The sequence below is a fragment of the Girardinichthys multiradiatus genome, chromosome Y, assembly GCF_021462225.1.
Source record: "Girardinichthys multiradiatus isolate DD_20200921_A chromosome Y, DD_fGirMul_XY1, whole genome shotgun sequence".
NCBI classification, from domain to species: domain Eukaryota; kingdom Metazoa; phylum Chordata; class Actinopteri; order Cyprinodontiformes; family Goodeidae; genus Girardinichthys; species Girardinichthys multiradiatus.
Window position 1 is genome coordinate 13,088,653 of NC_061818.1, and position 19,622 is coordinate 13,108,274.

The 19,622-nt window shown below is 39.8% G+C and overlaps 2 protein-coding genes across 2 annotated transcripts; both read right to left on the reverse strand.

Moving 5' to 3' along the window:
- Window positions 1-570: 570 nt before the first annotated feature.
- Window positions 571-11,931, reverse strand: LOC124864580 (HMG box-containing protein 4-like). Its single transcript, XM_047359416.1, has 13 exons — window positions 11,856-11,931; window positions 11,227-11,296; window positions 10,245-10,375; window positions 10,085-10,160; window positions 9,318-9,896; window positions 8,980-9,183; window positions 4,850-5,025; window positions 4,663-4,744; window positions 4,526-4,590; window positions 4,118-4,214; window positions 2,468-2,631; window positions 2,232-2,354; window positions 571-1,198 (listed from the first exon to the last, which is right to left on the reverse strand). The coding sequence occupies exons 2-13, from the start codon at window positions 11,246-11,248 to the stop codon at window positions 1,154-1,156; spliced, it is 1,764 nt and encodes a 587-aa protein (XP_047215372.1). The 5' UTR covers window positions 11,249-11,296; window positions 11,856-11,931; the 3' UTR covers window positions 571-1,153.
- Window positions 11,932-12,108: 177 nt separating this feature from the next.
- LOC124864581 (ankyrin repeat domain-containing protein 54-like) lies at window positions 12,109-19,078 on the reverse strand. Its single transcript, XM_047359417.1, has 8 exons — window positions 18,400-19,078; window positions 15,436-15,483; window positions 15,251-15,349; window positions 15,073-15,144; window positions 14,819-14,866; window positions 14,162-14,286; window positions 13,964-14,071; window positions 12,109-13,837 (listed from the first exon to the last, which is right to left on the reverse strand). Exons 1-8 carry the CDS (start codon window positions 18,791-18,793, stop codon window positions 13,763-13,765), a joined length of 969 nt encoding a protein of 322 aa, XP_047215373.1. The 5' UTR covers window positions 18,794-19,078; the 3' UTR covers window positions 12,109-13,762.
- Between the last annotated feature and the right edge of the window lie 544 nt (window positions 19,079-19,622).

Here is a 19,622-nt window from a genome sequence, read left to right on the forward strand (position 1 = left end):
TGTCCTCGGAACAATTATTTTCACCATTTAAATCAATATTAAATCTTCTAATAATTCTAAATTCAATCTTTGTGCTGATGATACTGTCCTATAGTCTTGCAGATTCTTTAGAGTCCAAAATCTACAATCACTTCTTACGTTAATTCAAAAAGAACTTTAATTGAAATACCCCCTATACTGCTCAGAGAATAAATGCTCTTTATTTACACACCTCAGCTGCTTGAGGTTCATGCCACATGCACTGATGGTAGTAATTCATGGGGAAAAGGCCAAGATTGAATGCTTATAACGCAGAGAACATGGACATATTTCAAATAGGCACACATCTGTAATAAAAAAAAAATGTTTCATTAGTTTTATGTAATATTTAAATTTTCTAAGAAACTCAAATTTTGGGTTTTTTTAGCTGTAGGCCATAATCATCAAAACACTTAATATACATCACTGTGTATAAGGAGTATATATGATGTATGAGTGTCACTTATTGAATAAATGACCTTTTTGATGATCTAAATTTATAGGAAATCACCTGTTTTACATATTTTGATGTGCAACATAAAAACCATGTCATCCATGTCGCTAAAACAGTTTAATGTTGCCTTCTTGTTCAGTTTTTAACTGAAATTATTGGAAGATCTCTTCATTTCGATGAAGTTGCACCAAGAGCTGTGTTTGTCCAACACTTCCTAAATGTCCGAGTACAGTAAAAACCTAAATGCTGCACCAACGACATGAGTAAAAATCAAGTACTTTTAACATTGTAAATGTTCACGAGAGAAATATTTCCTAGACTGATGAGTGCATAAAACAACAGTTTAAATTTTTACACGTTTTAGTAAAAAAAAAAACAACTAATTAAGATAACTACAATCATACAATTTAAATCCTAGTCAATGCCAAAAACTCAACAGACACCTGTACAGTAACATAAGAACAAAACATATACAATAAAAGGTTTGATTTAAAATCAGCAATTACAAAATTTTGAGATATTATCTAAAAAAATACACTTTAAAAACATGTTGAAACTAGAAATATCCAGATCTTCAGATCCCAAGCAGTGGCTTAAGTTAAACTTCGAAGGCCTCTCCAGGATCAGACCCTTCCAGTCAGTTTGGTTGCTTTGATGCCACATTACTCCGTTTCAGGGTCCTCACAGACCGGGCATGATGTAGGCAATGTTGTCCAATGTGTTTGACTGACAGAAGAAAAGAGATAACTTTTAGGAACCAGCAAATATAGGCGAACCTAACACTTTTAAATGAAATGCCTTGTAAAAATATTCATACCCCTAGACCTTCTTATCCTGTCACATCATAACCACAAACCTCAATCCGTTTACTGGGATTTTATGTGCAAAGTAGCTCAGATGCAAAATGATGATTTTCAAACCGTTTATTCTAATAAAAAAAAACTTAAATGTGTGGAGTGAATTTATCTTGAGCCACCTTTAATCTGGTACCCTAAATAAAAGCTGGTCCTACCAATTGTCTTAAGAAATCATCTAATTCTTAAAACTAGCCCACCTGTGTATAATCTAATCTCAGTATAAATACGAGCTTGTCTGAGGCCTCGAAAACACAAACCTATCCAACTAAACCAGCCAACAAGAGCATTGATCAAAAGAGCAATAAAGAGGCTCATGGTGTCTCTAGAGGAGCTACAGAGATTCACAGCTCAAGTGTGAAAATCTGTAGACGCCATCCTCACAGTGAAACATGGCGGTGGTGCCATCATGCTTCAGCAGGTCAGAGTTGATGAGAAGATGGATGGAGCTAAATACAGGCCTGGAAGAAATCCTGTTGGGAGGAATACTTGAAACCTGGGTGAAGGTTTACCTTCCAGCAGGATAACAGCCCTGAACATACACTCAAAGCTACAATGGAATTATACAGATCAAACCATATTGATGTGTTACAATGGCCCAGTTAAAGTCCAGACCTAAATCTAGGTGAATATCTTTGGAAATACTTAAAAACTGCTGTTCACAAAAGTTCTCCATCTAATCTGACAGAGCATGTGTTATTTTGCTCGAAAGACCTTCATATGTAAAGAATTTGATGCTGCTCTATCCCATAAAATCCCCCAAAAGACTTTGGAAAAGTTTATGGGAAATAAAGACTTTTGCAATGCACTGCATGTTGTCTAGATAGCAGAAACATTAAGGATCACCGTTAATGTAAGACGGTAATTAAATAAAATATTCATTATTTAAAGAATATCATCTTTACCAGGACATTTCGAGGACATCCATTTAACTGTGGTATCTGTGCTGTGAGGCAGGTCAACGGGCCGAGAGCACACAGGATGGAGTCCAGAAGAACGGACAAACTCCCAGACACTGCCACCATCCCCTAAAACGACAAAGCATCACTCACATACCTTACTAATTTCAGTGCATACTAAACCTAAGCTCTAATTTTGTTTTATCTTTACTAATCCGGCTTGCAGAGATGCAGAAACTCACTTCTGTTTCTTGCAGCCGATGGCCAATCAGAGACAGGGACTCTCCAAGCAGCTGCAGGTGAGCTGCCGCGTCGATGGGGTCAACATCTGGCACTCGGGCCGGGGACAGCGACATAGCGCCCGGTGTTCTGGCTGGTGACACCAGCCCTGCTGTTGTTCCTACAACTGATGGCAAAACACAATTTAGACACAAAAGCATGTAGATTACACAGTGAGCTGAACAATAACAAGAATGCAGTGTGAATGCTATGAGCTGAATGGGTCTGGACTGAAGCAGAATGTTGCTGGGTCAGCAAAGTATTAAAACCTTTACAATAATAGGATAAACGTAGAAAGTATTGTATTGGTATAAATTACATGATCACTGAAGAGTACAACAACAGGTAAACTCTTCTATAAAACAGCCAAAAACAGAAGAATTCCTTGCTTCAGAAACCGAGAATTAAAAAGCTAAAGTATTCAGTTATTATAAAGGAGTATAAGGGTGCCTTGAAGGACAAAAAAAAAGGTTGGCTTGTTTGGACAGGTTTGCTTTTCTTTTTTATTACCGATTTCAAGCTCATTTACAAAAGGCATGATTGTTGCATGGCTTTAGTGCTAGTGCAATTTTGACTTTTCCTTGTTTTTTCGACTTTAAACCTAAAACAGGTAAGCCTATCCAGGTGATCCTAATACTGCTCTTAGTTATAGCCCAGTGTTTTGTTGCACTTTTAAAGTGTGCATGGGGTTTCTAGCTGAAACCCCATGCACACTTTAACAATGAACCTTGAAAGAGTACAAGGTGTTTGATTCAAAAACCATCCCCATTCTTTTCTATGGGAAATAGAATATTGTCTAGAACAAGAGTGTCCAAGGTCGGTCCTCAAGGGCCGGTGTCCTGCATGCTTTAGATCTGTCCCTATTTTAACACACCTGATTAAGCTGATTGCAGTTCAGCAAAAGCCTGGTAATCATCCATCAATGGAAATCAGGTGTGCTGAAGCAAAGATAAATTGCAAACATACAGGACCTCGAGGACTGGAATTGGACACACCTGGTCTAGAAGGTAGATAATTAAACAGTATAAAAGTTAGAAACAGCAGAAGTGAAAGCTGGCATGTCCTGAAACAGCTGAATCTTTTGATATTTGAAGGGTTTAAATAGCATAAAAACCAAAGTAGTTAGAGAGCAAAACGTACACAAAAGGGTTAGGACAGTGTGAATACTATGTAGCATTCACACTGTTCCAAAAGTGTGAATACTTTGTAGCATTCACACTGCCAACAGTTTGAATTCTTTGTAGCATTCACACTGTTCCAAAAGTGTGAATACTTTGTAGCATTCACACTGTTCCAAAAGTGTGAATACTTTGTAGCATTCACACTGTGCCAACAGTTTGAATTCTTTGTAGCATTCACACTGTTCCAAAAGTGTGAATACTTTGTAGCATTCACACTGTTCCAAAAGTGTGAATACTTTGTAGCATTCACACTGTGCCAACAGTTTGAATTCTTTGTAGCATTCACACTGTTCCAAAAGTGTGAATACTTTGTAGCATTCACACTGTTCCAAAAGTGTGAATACTTTGTAGCATTCACACTGCCAACAGTTTGAATTCTTTGTAGCATTCACACTGTTAGCTACAATCCTACAAAGAACACATCCAAGGTACCTTTGGTTTTGCCCTCACTGGAGGGCTTTTGCTTCACAGTGGTGGCCTCAGCTTTGTTCTGCTTGTGTTGCAGGTACTGGGCCTTCTGCCTCCAAACCTGAGAGGAAGGCAGATCACTTTAACACTCAGTAGTGTGGTAGGTGTCAGACTCCCTATATAGGTTTTCACTCCTTCTTGCTCTTTTTTAAAATATAAACATCAAGGTTCCCTACTAGTTTACAGCATATATATCTTTAGTGCTAGTACTTTGAACCAAAAATCAACCTAAGACTGAACATTTAGACAACGAATGAAGAATGAAGCCTGGAAATATAAATGTTTTTTCCTCACTTATCCAGACCTGGAACATACTGAAATTAACCTCATCCTGCAATGTGTTTAATGACTTCAAGAAACACAAAAACCTACTAGTTTGTCTTTCTCAGGCATGGCCTTCCACACCTCTGCCAGCTTCTTGCTTAGCTCGCCAAAATCTGCAGATTAGACACACACATCTTTCAGAGAAATCTGAAGGAATAATGTCTGTGCAAGAACACTTTACCCACCTAAACCTGGCTGCTCAGCGTTTATGTTGACCCTGTACTCTTTACAAAACACCTGATATGCTGTCGTCGTCTTCTTCTTGGTCTAGATGAATAACAAAAAACACTCAATAAGAGAGGAAAACAACACACAAAGCATAGAAATTATTTTCAGCTGGAAAAACCAGAGCTAAAACTTAACAAGTCAAACCTTTTCTTTATCCTTATCATGCTTTTCTCTGTCTTTATCTTCTTTCTTCTTCTTCTTCTCTGTTGTTCCATCATGGCCTTGATGGTGAGGGGTGATGGGCTTGCTCATAGCATACATTGGGCCAACAGCACTATGGCTGACAGTAGGATGGGAGTGGCTGTGGCTTCTTGAAGATTCTGGTGAAAATGACACAAAGATGAGCTTTCAATAGAGGTCACTCCTGAAGTAGCGTGTCTCGCCCTTACTGCTTTTTGTCATCCATAGTAAAAGTATTACTGGTTGTCATGTAGCACAGTGGTTCCCAATCTTTTTTGACTTGTGTACCCACTCAGTCAAACTTGTTCACAAAAATAGAACGTACCAATTATTAAGTGAAAATCATTTCATTTAATCTCCTTAACTTTTATTTTCAGCTCAAATTAAACATAAAGATAATTCTGTTGCCATGAAAATAACTATTTAAATAAATACAAAATCAACATAAATAATAAACCTGCCTTTGTTGTAACAAAAAACTGGAGCTCTTTTGAATAAGTCCCCAATAAACATCTAAACTTAAAGAAGTCTGCTACAGAACACTTAACAAACGTAATATTCAGGCTCACCATATCAGTTTTACTTTGTAGGCATCATTTAACTGAGCTTTGATAAGACACCTGAGTCTGGTTGTTCTTGATACGCTTTGATAGATCTGGAGGCAGAGTGGAAACAGCTGTTACTTTTCTCCCTCTCTCCTGGTGGCGGAGCGTCGTCAATGTGAACAGCAAGGACATCCCTGCTCTAGTCTTTCCCACCTGTGGTTGTTTTATTGTGCCCATTTTGCTCTTTTGGTTGATAAAAGCTTAGTGTATTTTGCACCTGGGTCCTAATAAAGCATCACACATCCAAAAAGTATCCCTACTAACTGATAACATTTACCTTCATCTTGGAAATAAAATATTAAATGTTTACACGTACCCCCTGCAATGTGCTCACGTACGACTAAGGGTACAAGGACAGCTAAAGTCAGACAGGAAGGCGTTCCACTTTGCTGCTCTGCTGCATTCATTTACATTAGAACTAAGGGGCTCTGAAGGGAAGAAGTGCTTCAATGTATTCAGCACTTTTAAACTGGGGTTTGCAGTACTGAGCATTTCTGAGTTTGTGAACGCTCATCATCCTATTCCTACCTTTCAGTGTCTTTCCTTTTTACTATCAGTCCTTATCATAGCTTGTAAATGTTTAAGACTATGGTGTTTGTCAAGAGTGCTGTTCATGAACTTAGAATTCAAACCAATTTATGTCAGGTTTTATTAGTGGGATGGAGACATTCCAGCATGAGCTCTGGAGGCCTGAATGAAAGAAAAGTGCAAGCTAGAATAATGAAAAAAAGTAGTGATATATAGGAAAGGGGTGTATACACAATTAGCCTAATGTTTTACTGCTGTTTAATTTATGAAACTGAAAGAAAGAAGAGCATTACATTTGCACCGTAATCACAAGAAAAAACCTAACCTGTCTATTTGGAAATATTTCTAGTTGCAAAACAAAACATAACAAGAAAAACACAGTCATGGTGTGGAAACGGTTCTGCTAATTCCAGTTTCATACCCATACATTTGCATTTTATTATCTCCTATTTCCATTTTGTACATGTAAACGAACCATTACCAATGTAAACTTGTCAAAACAATACATTTTTTGATATAATTGATACCAAAAAATGAATTAAAAACAATACAAACTGACTTGTTCTCATGTCCATGGCCGTAGCTACCATTGAGGACACAGAGATCCGAACCACAGTACTTTTTAAAGTCTGGCTACGGCCCTGCTCATGTCCCCAAACTGTCGCATTTCTTCCAGCAGCAGTGCTGTACTATCAGAGGCACTCAGCCTCTCCCCTACCTGCAGCCTTACCTGAACAAAACAATGAGGTGCTGCTAGAAGTTTTAAACTTTGCTAACAATAACAAATGCTGAATGAAGCCACATGCTAGCTGCACTAATGCTAACAAGTTAACTTTATGACAATGATGTTTGAGAGCAACCTCAAAAGGTCAGTAAAGCTCCTGTATCTGCAACAGAGAGGTAGTAAACCTCCCAGACGGCTCTCGCCATCTGTCTAAATATTAGGATAGACACGGACAGCACAATGATGGTGTCTGCAAATTGCTTGGGGTCCCGCAGGGGGACATCACATGCCTTCTGCTGAACAACGCAGTTTGCGTACCGGGAAAATAGGTAGGCAAATGCAGTCAACTTGGGACTCCAGCTCAACCACCCAGGGATGTATGCCAGGATCCTGTTAGTAGACTTCAGCTTAGCCTTCAACACCATGAACCCAGACATCCTTCACCAGAAACTCATCCAGCTCTCAGTGCCAACCACTACCTGTCAGTGGCAAGTGAGGCTGGAAAGCATCTTTTGCTGCACAAGAACCATTGCCCAAAAAAGTTGCGCCCCCCAGGTGTGTGTTCTCTCCCCACTCTTCATCTCTCTGTGCATAAATGACTGCTCCTCAGCATACCCATCAATGAAACTCCTGAAGTTTGCAAATGACACCACTGTCATTGGTCTGATTCAGGATCAGCAAGAAGCACAACCTTCCACGCCCCGGGGCAGTACCACTGGGTCAGACTCTGCGTCTCGGTCTCGCTACCCACATTTCGGCCTCATCAGGGTGGCTAAATGCTGCCACGCATAACCTCTGCAAGGGCCTGGAGTTTCCTTTGTTCATCACTGTGTGGGTTGGCTCATCCACAGAACAGGACAGGTCCACACTACAATGAACAATTAGGTCTGCATAGAGGATCATCAGAGCTGGCCTTCCCTACACCCGGCGACTTGTACGGGTTTAGAGTCAGGAAAAGGGAAGCTAACATCTCTGCAGATCCCACACACCCTGGACACATGCTTTTTAGATTTTCACCTTTAGGTCGGGGCTTCAGAGAGCTATTTGCAAAAACCAGCCACCACAGAGACGGTTTCTTCCCCCAGGCTGTCTCTGATGAACACAATAAACACCTTACTCAGAATATTCAGCTACTGTGATCTTAAACAAAATAAAGAGATTTCCACTGTCACAAACTGCCTTTCTTTTAATGAATACCTGAAAATAACAAAATAGGTACATCCCTAATTACAGCCTTTCTGAATTTCTTTTGGTTCTTATCCCCGTTTAATTCACTTGACTATTATGCAATATAAGAGGTTTATCCAAAATAACCTTCTGCTGATAAGATATTATTTATTGGAGCACATACTGACATTTCCACACCGCATACTATCAGTAGATTATTAAGAAAATGACCCTAAATCATTGTTTTTCAACGTGGATACTAAACAGCCCCCAGTGGATATGAGTGGGCGTATGGTCGGTCCAAAACGCCCATTGGCCGACTGCTCAAAGTTGACCAAAACTACAATCCTGTAGAAACAAAAGGTAATGTTGATTTTAAACTGCAATTACCAAGCTACAAGCAGCTGACTGCAGGCTGGTTACAGGAGCAGATAATCCAACCTATTCATCAGCCATTATCTGCTTATTACATTCCCAGATTTACTCTATAATAGCAGAACTATTGAAAACTACTACCAAATTTAGCTATTATTTATTTGAAATTTAGGCTTAACTCGATGTCTGAAAATCAAAGTACCAACAAAATAATGTCACAGATAACATTATAACTGTATTCATTTCTGTTAAATAATTTTAACAGCCGTATGAATACTTGTTGCTTTTCCGTACTGAATAAAAGCAATGCTGCTTGAAGATGTTTTACATTTTAGTTTTGAGTTTTAGTGTAAGTCATGCAAAACTGGGCAAATTTTACTCAAGGTTATTATTCTGAGAGAAGCCCATGATGTTCCATGTCCGTTTCCTCCTTTCTGGTGTAGTATCACATCTCTGTCCCAGGGATGCAGCTTAGGTCCCCTTTGACTGACGCACATCCAGTATCAGGACTAATTTGTTTCAGTTTGTATTAATAAAAATAGGTGTCTTTTAATAACCATGCTCAATAGTGTATAAACTGATGTGGGTAACAGAAACGTGTAGCTCTTGTACAAAGATGTACAAAGTGAACCATAAATCATCTATTCTACCAAATAAACCTACGAACGCAAGCGGAGGAATAAATGTGAACACACCTCCAAAACTTTTGCTGTGCTTCTTGTCCTTCCCACTTTTGTCCTTGTCTCTGTCTTTCTCTTTGTCCTTTTTCTTCTTGCTTTTCTTGCTCTTCTTTTTCTTTTTTGAAAGGTGTGTATATGAATCGTCTATTATCAGTTCCCCAGCCTCCAGTTCTGCCCCAGATGAAGAACTCTCATCTCCCACGCCACCTCCATAATGACCTGGAGAGGAGAGAATTTAGCGTTCAAAAGAAAACCAAGGCTTCATATAGAGATTACTATATGTTGCAGCCTAAACTGTGTGGATCTGATTGATCAAAATGTGTGTTCCATCTTGGAACATGTAGTTTCGTTACCTTCTACCTCCACCTCCTTCCCCACTACAGGCAGCGGGTCTCTGTTCTGCAGCAGCTTCTTCTTGGGCGACTTTGACGGCTGCATCCTCTCTCTGTCCTTCTCTTTTTTCACACTAACTTTGGATAAGTGTGGCGTTATTGGAAAGCTTTCCGGCTCCTCTTTCTCTGACGACATGATGAGCTTCATTTTCAGCCCGTCTGCCTCACGCAACGTAAGGGGTTCCTCTTTGGGAGCTCCGCCGTGAAACAGCGACAACTTGGAGGAAGAATGCTTCTTAAAAGAAGAAGACGATGACAACAGAGACATGGGGCGGGAGTGCGATAAGGAGTGGCTCCCTTTGCTTCCGCTGCTCTCACGTTTGCGGTCCTTGGAGGAATGCGACGAGAAGGTGGGATAAGAGGGTTTCTTGTGCAAGTGGGGGCTGGGGTCCGAACCTGTAGCCATTGGAGAGGTGATGGCCTGCAGGAGGCCCATTGCGGTGTCTGCCGGGAGCAATGAAGAGGGTGAAGAAAGAGGTGGAAAGCGCTCTACAGACTTATGCTTTTTCTTATGAGGAGGTGGGCCTAAACCATCATGATCTGACAAAGACAACAAAATCCAGTTATTAAGTGGAAATTTGTAAATGCAAAACATTGTTAAATCACATACAATTTAAATAAAATACCTTAAAGCTATTGGTTGTAATGTCACACAGTTAAAGGTATATATATTAAAACCTTAGCAAGACATTGCATCTTCTCATGCTTTTAGAAGTATAACTTGTCACCCCGGTAATAGTGGTCGTCACTGTGTTTCTTCTTCTTCTTGTGGAAGTCCCCTCCCAGCATGAAAAGCTCTGAATCCTTATTTGAATAGACACAATACATTTTATAACACTGTAATAAGCATTAACACAAACATTTAGAATAAAAAGAGAAATCACATACCTTTGGACGTTTTTTGGATGACTTTCGGACCTCTGCAGCAATCTCTTCTTCCTCTCGTAACAAATCCTTGTAGGACCTCCTTTTCTCCCTCTGGCTACGACCAGCAACGAGGCCTCCATCTGACCCCATCTCTAAAATATGACACTCACGTTGTGATTCATTTGTACAACTTTAGAACAAGGCTGTATTTACAGCGCTTTGCAAAAGTATTAACATTCTAACAAGCTTTCTAATGGACCTGCCCTGCATTTAGATTCTGACCAGTGTCCCTGCTGTAGACATCTCCCTACAGCATGATGCAGCCATCACCATGTGGATTTGTCAGGATGACATGGAGGATTAGTTTTCTGCCACACATGGTGTTTCACGTAGGACCAAAGACATTCAGTACTTCTCTGATAGTAATGTCCATAGTAATTAAATGTTCAGATGATGAATTGAACAGAGCTCTTTGAGATGTTCAAAGCTTGGGATATTGTTTTATAACCTAACCCTGCCTTAAATTTCTCCACAGCTTTAGCCCTGATCTCTTTGGTGTGCTCCTTGGTCTTCATGATGCTGTTTAATCAAAATGTTCTCTGACAACTTCTGATGACTGCATTGAACAACTGTATGTATACGGAGAATAAATTACACTGGACTCTGTTTTAGGAGTCAGCGTAAAGAAAGGTGAAAATAAATGCATGACGCACTTTTCAGATTTTTTTTCAAGGAATAAAACAAATAGTAAAATGATGTGCATCTCAGCATTGGTCTTTTACATACAATCCATTCAAGCCAATATATGTAACATGAGAAAACGTGGTAAGAGGTCAATGGTTATTGAGACTATTGCAAAGCACTGTAGAATTGTGCCCATGCACTGCAATTACATAGAAGAGGCTAAATAAAACCAGCGTGTATTAGTCGAATAAACTGTAGACACCATAGATAGTCAGAGCTAAAATACAATGAAGAGTGACATAAACAATGTCTTCTTTACCCTTTAACTCCTCATATGCCATGGTTTCCTCCTAGTCAACCCCTTTTCGTGTTTTGGGATGTTGACAGTCCTAAAATTAGAACAAAGACTTGTCAAGGAAACAAATAAAATGCTAACTAAAGTCAACAGAACAAGTGAGGCCAATTCTGACTGGAGACGTTTCTGTCATTGCCCTGAGTCAATTCTAAACAGATTCCAAGCAGGATGGATCAAAAAACAAACTTAAAGACGGACAAGTGTGACTAAATCAGGGAAAATATTAGCAATGGGATTGTATTACAGAAGCATCATTTTCAAACCAGTACCAAACTTTTAGCTAAACTATTCCCGCCTCCTTTCGCAAAGATACATAAACACACCCCCTTCCTTTTCACTTAGACGCTGATTGTCCGGCACATGCAGCACATTGCGACCCTCTAGGCCAGTTTGCAGTCAGCTGACCGGTGAGGGCGACTCAGGAAACACTGAGGCTTTGCCTAAAAGCTAGGCCTTGCTAGCTGTAAGTGGACCAAACAACGCGGCAAACATGCATTCATCTCATTTGTATTTTTATCTTCTGTTGCTCAATAATATATGTATATTACAAGATCTGAAAGGTGAGAGAAAACGCATTTATTAAATTTTAATACCTCAATTGAGATCTACAATTTACGCGGGTCCTCTCGCCATCTTTATTATCAGCAGACAACAATTCGCCTGTGGAGAGGCGTGGCTTTGCTGACGCAGCCAATCAGCGTGTGAGAAATGTGGAACTTTTAAATATACATCCGCTAATGTTTTGTTTTCAACTTTTCACAATGACATATTACAAGTGTTTTCATTTATTATCCGGTTAATATAAATATCATTTTAAATAAAGCTGTCATAGACAGAATCCCACAATCGCAGCCAACGTATTGATTTATTGGTTCATAATAATTTCGAACAGCAAAACATTCTTTACAACAAAGTTCACAAAGAGTAATTGTGCACAGTTAAAAAAAAATAAGGCAATTAAAAAAAGACACTTTGACAAGAAAACAAGATACACCAGTTAAAACTGTTAACCCACTGTGTCCTGTAATTATCACAGTATATTCAATGAACATAAGGCAAAACGAGAACGAGTGAGCTCATGGACAGTATTTGAATAAACAGTCTCTTATACAAAAGCCATGGTTCCACCTTATCTCAGTTACATTGGACTCCTGTTTTCAGTTTTTTACCTATCCTCTGAATGACTTTTTCTAAGAGATGCACCAGTAAATGGTGACAGGAATTGGCTGACTTTACACTTGCCGAGCCAATAATTATGACCGACCAATCGTATCTTTTTCCCGATCAGTTAACCGACCATGCAAAAGCGCTAACAGGTCATGCTGACGACCCTCTTTAATGTATTAGTTGTTCTTGAGAGAAGAAGACTTAAAGTTGCTCTTTTTAAAATCTAGATTCTATCTGTTATGGAACACGCTAGATTTGGAAATGTTAGAAGTCTTCTTACTTAAGGTTAGGGTATACGTTATCTAGGAAATACACACAGAGACTGAAGTTGGTAACGCTAACTGTGCTAATTCCTAGTATAGGATGGGGAAAACAGCTTAAAATGTCATCTCTGTAATTAGGTTGTCTTTGTTGATTAAATAATGACTTCCTGCTTAACTGTAGAGTTTAGTAACACTGACTGTTCTCTCTTTCTCTCCCATTTCTCACACATAGACCCAGTATGATGTTAGCTCTAGTTCTAATGGAACTACTTACTGAGCAATCACAGAAAGACTTCTTAAGGCTCCAGTACAGAGTTACAATAAATGTAGGAACGATTTAACAATCTGACACATCTGGCAGTAAATCAAAGGTTTTTTTTCACTCAAATATTATTTTGGAAACAGTTGCAATTTATATTGAATGCAAAAAATATATTTCATTGTGCACTTCCACATTCTGCAAATGCAAAAAAAAAAAAAGAAGTGAGTATTATAAAAGGAGTTTGCTTTATTTGTACAGATGTATTTGTCATATAATGACCTCAAAGAATTAAGCTGTATTAAAGAGAATTTTACTTATATCAAAACTGTTGTGAGGAGTTAATATTTTTAATTTATCCAAAAATTATAATAAATATAGTACTTATAAAGAAATTAGAATCAGTGGGTCAGAAGTTTGAAAAAAAATCTCAGAGCCACAAAACTTTTTGATTGATGCATCTGTGGTTTTTCTGAGATTTATCAACAGGACTTTTTTCTGGAATTAAAAAAGTCAGAACATATTAACCATAACATCAATGGGTTTCGTATCAAGTTGACAACTTTACAATCCCAGTATTATTAGAAAACCCATTCAGAAAACTTCAGGAGAAACGTTGTTGTTAAAGCTTTCTTGCCTGGGTTAAAACAAAAAGGCGCAGAGCTGTTGTCTATAGCAGTCATTTAAATAAACAATGACAGCCAATCCCGGTCTGATGTTAGACCTGTGCCCTTATGGATGTACACAGACAATTAGAGCCTTGGCAGTTTTAAAAAGGAGCTGGAGGTCAGCTCTGTGTTCAGTTAATCTTCTACCTAGCATCCAGGTTCTGTTTCTGTAGACTAAGTGATGTAAAACTAGCCAGCAAATCAGTCACCTCATCCACCTGAGAGAGAAAACAGAAAAGCATTTAAGGATTGATGAAGAAAAACCAAACCTATTAGAAGTTTATTATTAAATGAAAAACAAACCCACACATGATGCAATCACCTGGTGGCTGTCTAATTCTCACCTGCTCTCTGGTGCGTGTGTGTTGCAGCTGCGTTGAAATGTGCTCCAGTCTCTCTTTCGCTTCACTTTGGCCCATTAGGTTCAGGTACTCTCTGAGCATTTGAATTATCTGCAGGGGAAAATGACAGGTAAAAGTTAATCAACGGTAGAGACGACACTTTCAACTGCGATTTACAAATCCAACTATGGCCTCATGTACCTGAGTGACTTCTCCTCTGAGGGTCTCCAAGCTGCGTGATTCTCCTTCCTGCAAAATGTTAAGTTTGGAGCGGGCTAGATGCAGCGGGGTCCGGCCTGCTCGGTCAAGGGCATCCACGCGAGCTCCTGATGAGAATTGACAAAAGCTTTTGTTTTAGACTAAAAAGGAACTTGATCAATTTTCTTTGAAAATCCACTGAACCTTTGATTATGTCATTTACTGTAAAATCAGATAGAAGGCTAACACTTTCCAGTCTTTGTATTACCTTAAACATAATTTTAAGTGTTGGATTAAAGGATGGATTAAAGGATGGATGGATGTATGGATGGAGTAATAAAGTCAGAAAGAACAAATATTTTTCAATACCAAATTTTGTGTTTTTGTTCTTGTCCAGAACAATAAATATTTAAATCAATTAAATACTTTTCCCTCCAGCTTCTAAAATGACCCTGAATTGTTCAGCAGAAACAATGCTGATGGCCCTTTGTAGCCGTTAAGTTTTCACATCAGTAGCACAGCCAGGCCTATCTGTAATTCTCACAAGGTAAAAGTCAGGTAACATTGTACCTCTTCGGGTAAACTATAAAACTAATTAGCTTGCAGTTTTTGTTCAACTGAGTAAAACTCAAGTGTTTAACTCTTCTACAAAGGTCTCACCTCCTCTCAGCAATGTGGTGATTACAGGCACGTGGTTGGTGCAGGCCGCTGGAGAAATACAGGATGAAATGAGTAAAACAAATTTCAAAAATACATCTGGTTTAAGACAATATTACTGAATCATTGCTTTGGCATTTTGTACGTAGGTTGACCTTTAAGAAAGGCAGCGCCGAGCTGCTCAGTAAAAACCGTACTCAGGCATCATCAACCACAGTAACTACAGCTTTTACAGGTCAGGAGGAGGGCTGTCTTACCCAGGTGCAGAGGGGTATTTCCCAGGCTGTCTCTCTGGTTGGGGTCAGCACCATAACTCAACAACAGCTGCACTAAAACAAGAGAAGAATATCCATGTGTTTGCACATCTTATTACTGCTTTATTAAGGGGGATGCACACTTAAAAGGGGCTGCAGTCACCAGCTGTCACCAACCTACCGATGCCATCATTGCCATTGCAGGATGAGAAGTGAAGAGCTGTCCTGCCCTTGTCATCTGCAGCACAGGGGTCTATGTCATCCTGCAGGAGCTTTCGCACTGACGGAAAATAAAACAGAAAAACCCTTAATCGTTTCTTTACACTACTGCCAAACAATTAAACTGTATCACCACATCACTCATACCTGTGTCTATATCATTGCTGTTGGCAGCTTCCCTCATTCTTTTAGCAGCTGTGGAAAGAAGATGGAGATGGAATTATGATTTCATGAACTTCATGTGGCCGAAATTTGAGGCTTTTCATCTTAGTGTTAAATTAAAGGGCTATTTCAGTGTTTTTAAAAAGTCTTGAATGCATTTAAAAATGTTAAACATTTAGGCTGGTTAGACCAAAAACAAATAGTTTAACATTATACCAAGACTCTAAAAAATTTAGATTGTTTTAAAGAGTCTAATTCTGATTGGAACGACAAAAAAAAAGCATTTACCAAAAGAATTTGACAACAAAACCAACTTTGGTATTTCAATTTCCATTTTATTTTTGTATCTTGTTATTGCCCCTTTTTAATATTATGTTCCTTTCTTCCATTTGATTATATAGGCTCTCTCCTTTCATTTTTGATGTTAGCAAACAAAGAATGCCATTGGACAGGGGAAACTTGTTTTCACAGTACACACGGCTAACAAACACTGAGCCATGAGTTATTTTACGCTGACAATGGCCACTTTTAAACACAGTTTGTTTTCTCAAAAACACTGGAATCAATCTATCCAACCATGCAACTTGATCAATGAGCATCAGATCAATACTTGCTAGTTCTACGTTTTTCTGAGAAGGGTCATATACTTAATGCTTTTAATCGCTCCAATCAACTATGAGAGAAAGGTATTGCCTTATCTTCTGCCTGCAAGCTGAACGCTGGTTGTGCAAAGCAGAGCCGTCAGTAGTAGCAGTGCTAAAATGCCTGAGCACCCAACTCTCAGCACCCACAACTGTACAGGTCCTTCTCAAAATATTAGCATATTGTGATAAAGTTCATTATTTTCCATAATGTCATGATGAAAATTTAACATTCATATATTTTAGATTCATTGCACACTAACTGAAATATTTCAGGTCTTTTATTGTCTTAATACGGATAATTTTGGCATACAGCTCATGAAAATCCAGAATTCCTATCTCACAAAATTAGCATATCATTAAAAGGGTCTCTAAACGAGCTATGAACCTAATCATCTGAATCAACGAGTTAACTCTAAACACCTGCAAAAGATTCCTGAGGCCTTTAAAACTCCCAGCCTGGTTCATCACTCAAAACCCCAATCATGGGTAAGACTGCCGACCTGACTGCTGTCCAGAAGGCCACTATTGACACCCTCAAGCAAGAGGGTAAGACACAGAAAGAAATTTCTGAACGAATAGGCTGTTCCCAGAGTGCTGTATCAAGGCACCTCAGTGGGAAGTCTGTGGGAAGGAAAAAGTGTGGCAGAAAACGCTGCACAACGAGAAGAGGTGACAGGACCCTGAGGAAGATTGTGGAGAAGGGCCGATTCCAGACCTTGGGGGACCTGCGGAAGCAGTGGACTGAGTCTGGAGTAGAAACATCCAGAGCCACCGTGCACAGGCGTGTGCAGGAAATGGGCTACAGGTGCCGCATTCCCCAGGTCAAGCCACTTTTGTACCAGAAACAGCGGCAGAAGCGCCTGACCTCAACGTTCTCTTCACAATATCTTGACACTGGACTTCAGGCATTTTGGCATTTCCTTCTCCCCAGTCTTCCTCCAGACTCTGGCACCTTGATTTCCGAATGACATGCAGAATTTGCTTTCATCCGAAAAAAGTACTTTGGACCACTGAGCAACAGTCCAGTGCTGCTTCTCTGTAGCCCAGGTCAGGCGCTTCTGCCGCTGTTTCTGGTTCAAAAGTGGCTTGACCTGGGGAATGCGGCACCTGTAACCCATTTCCTGCACACGCCTGTGCACGGTGGCTCTGGATGTTTCTACTCCAGACTCAGTCCACTGCTTCCGCAGGTCCCCCAAGGTCTGGAATCGGCCCTTCTCCACAATCTTCCTCAGGGTCCGGTCACCTCTTCTCGTTGTGCAGCGTTTTCTGCCACACTTTTTCCTTCCTACAGACTTCCCACTGAGGTGCCTTGATACAGCACTCTGGGAACAGCCTATTCGTTCAGAAATCTCTTTCTGTGTCTTACCCTCTTGCTTGATGGTGTCAATAGTGGCCTTCTGGACAGCAGTCAGGTCGGCAGTCTTACCCATGATTGGGGTTTTGAGTGATGAACCAGGCTGGGAGTTTTAAAGGCCTCAGGAATCTTTTGCAGGTGTTTAGAGTTAACTCGTTGATTCAGATGATTAGGTTCATAGCTCGTTTAGAGACCCTTTTAATGATATGCTAATTTTGTGAGATAGGAATTTTGGGTTTTCATGAGCTGTATGCCAAAATCATCCGTATTAAGACAATAAAAGACCTGAAATATTTCAGTTAGTGTGCAATGAATCTAAAATATATGAATGTTAAATTTTCATCATGACATTATGGAAAATAATGAACTTTATCACAATATGCTAATATTTTGAGAAGGACCTGTATGCCACCTCTGGCCTGATAAGTTTTAGTGGGATACAAGTGGGACCACCACTTGTCATAACAACATAGAACACCTGAAACTGACAGGCATGGAAAAAAGCAGAGGAGCTAGACAGAAGTGATATCAGTAAGGGATCTTGTTATCTTGTTATCAGAGCACAGCCACTCTAGATTAAAATGCATGTTGCTTTCATTCACCTGTACAATGCAAATATGCAAATATTTAGTGGATATATTTTCCACTATTCTCTGAATTTTAGCTCTTAAATGCCAGCTTTCCCCCTACATTAGTATTGAACAATGACAACTGAAGACAGGATTATATATATTCAGCCTGAATCAAATTAAACTGTCTAGTTTTGATGTGTATTGTCTGGTATTTTTGCCTGATTTATGTGTTTTATTTTGTGAATCTTTTTTTTTTTTTTTTTTTTATTAAAGCTAAGGCTAGGTATAGACATAACATTTAACCATGTCTAAATGTTATCCGCGTTTAGCCTCGATGTTGAAATCAGGTCCATTGCTCAGTGGAGACCTGTCCGCTTACCGTAAATGTCTTTCCCCATAGGACCAAGGTTCCGCACGGCTCGCTGGTGTCTCCTGGCTCTGCTCCCCGCTATCTTCCCCAGCCTGCTCGCCACACCACCCGGAGCGAGCTCACCTCGCCCCGGTTCCCACAAAAGGTGCAGATACCTGTGCTCTTTGTCCTCTCTCGACCCGACTCGACCCAAAACCATTTTTCCTTCCCCTATTCCACTAATCCCGAACCCCACCGATGCTGCTGCTTCTGCGCCCATGTCCTCCATCCTCGCTGCCGCATTCCGCGGCTCTCCGTCCGCCGCTTTCCGGGTCTCACCTCCAAGTCCGTGCCCTAGCATGTACTCACCCTCGGAGATGGAGCGGTCATTTTCCGAAATAACGACAGAGGTCCATCCGTCCATGTTTTACTGCTACATAGATAGCTCAGTTTATAACCGTCTATGCTCACAGGTTCTGCCAGCGCTCGGAGGAAACAACTCTCAGGGGAATATAGCTGCAGCCACTGATATACGTGGAGCCATTGCAGGAAGCGTAATGAACTCCCTTAGAAAAGCACTCCCATCATAGATAAGTTGAACTATTAAAACAACACAAAACCTTCGCCTTTACGACACCAAGATGTCAGCTATTTTACAATTTACATTTCATTGTGTCAAAGTAGCAAAAGAGACAGCTATTGCACAGTGATCAGCTTCAGGGCGCTAACTACCAATCAGACTTCATGATATTTGTCTGTTACTCTCCAACAGCATCAACCAAACAAACCAGCCAATCAAAGGGTTCCAGTGTTGGACCAATCAGCGACCAATAATTACTGCGCGTGTGGCAGCGAAGAGATAAAAAGCCACACACCAATGTCTCCGCCATATTGTGAGTGACAATGTTGTTCTTAGTATAAAATATAAAAAGATTATAAGTCGCAGTATTTTTCCAAAGGTGGTTTTAAATGCATTTCAAGCATGTTGTGTTTCCTCTTGATTGTTTTATCTTAGTTTGATAGCAGATATTGTCCATTTTTGTCTCAGATTAACACCACTAGCACATGGAAGACCATATATTATCGTATATGAAAACAGTTGTTTTGAATCAGTTAATTTAAAATATTTTTATTCAAAATCCCTGTTTCCAAGAACACTTCTATGGTTTTCTAAGGTGAATCTGCCTCTAACAGATTGGTAGACATGTTTCTACTGGGCAACAAAGCCAATGTGGCATCTGCTCTTTTGTGTT

Coding starts and splice junctions, on each gene's coding strand:
- LOC124864580 (XM_047359416.1), bottom strand. CDS start 11,248: ATGGCATATGAGGAGTTAAAGG. Junction 9,184..9,317: donor GAAGGAGGTGGAGGTAGAAG/GTAACGAAACTA, acceptor TCTCCTCTCCAG/GTCATTATGGAGGTGGCGTG. Junction 4,215..4,525: donor TGCCTGAGAAAGACAAACTA/GTAGGTTTTTGT, acceptor CCTTCCTCTCAG/GTTTGGAGGCAGAAGGCCCA.
- LOC124864581 (XM_047359417.1), bottom strand. CDS start 18,793: ATGGACGGATGGACCTCTGTCGTTATTTCGGAAAATGACCGCTCCATC. Junction 15,484..18,399: donor TATGGGGAAAGACATTTACG/GTAAGCGGACAG, acceptor TTCTTTCCACAG/CTGCTAAAAGAATGAGGGAA. Junction 15,145..15,250: donor CAATGGCAATGATGGCATCG/GTAGGTTGGTGA, acceptor CTCTTGTTTTAG/TGCAGCTGTTGTTGAGTTAT.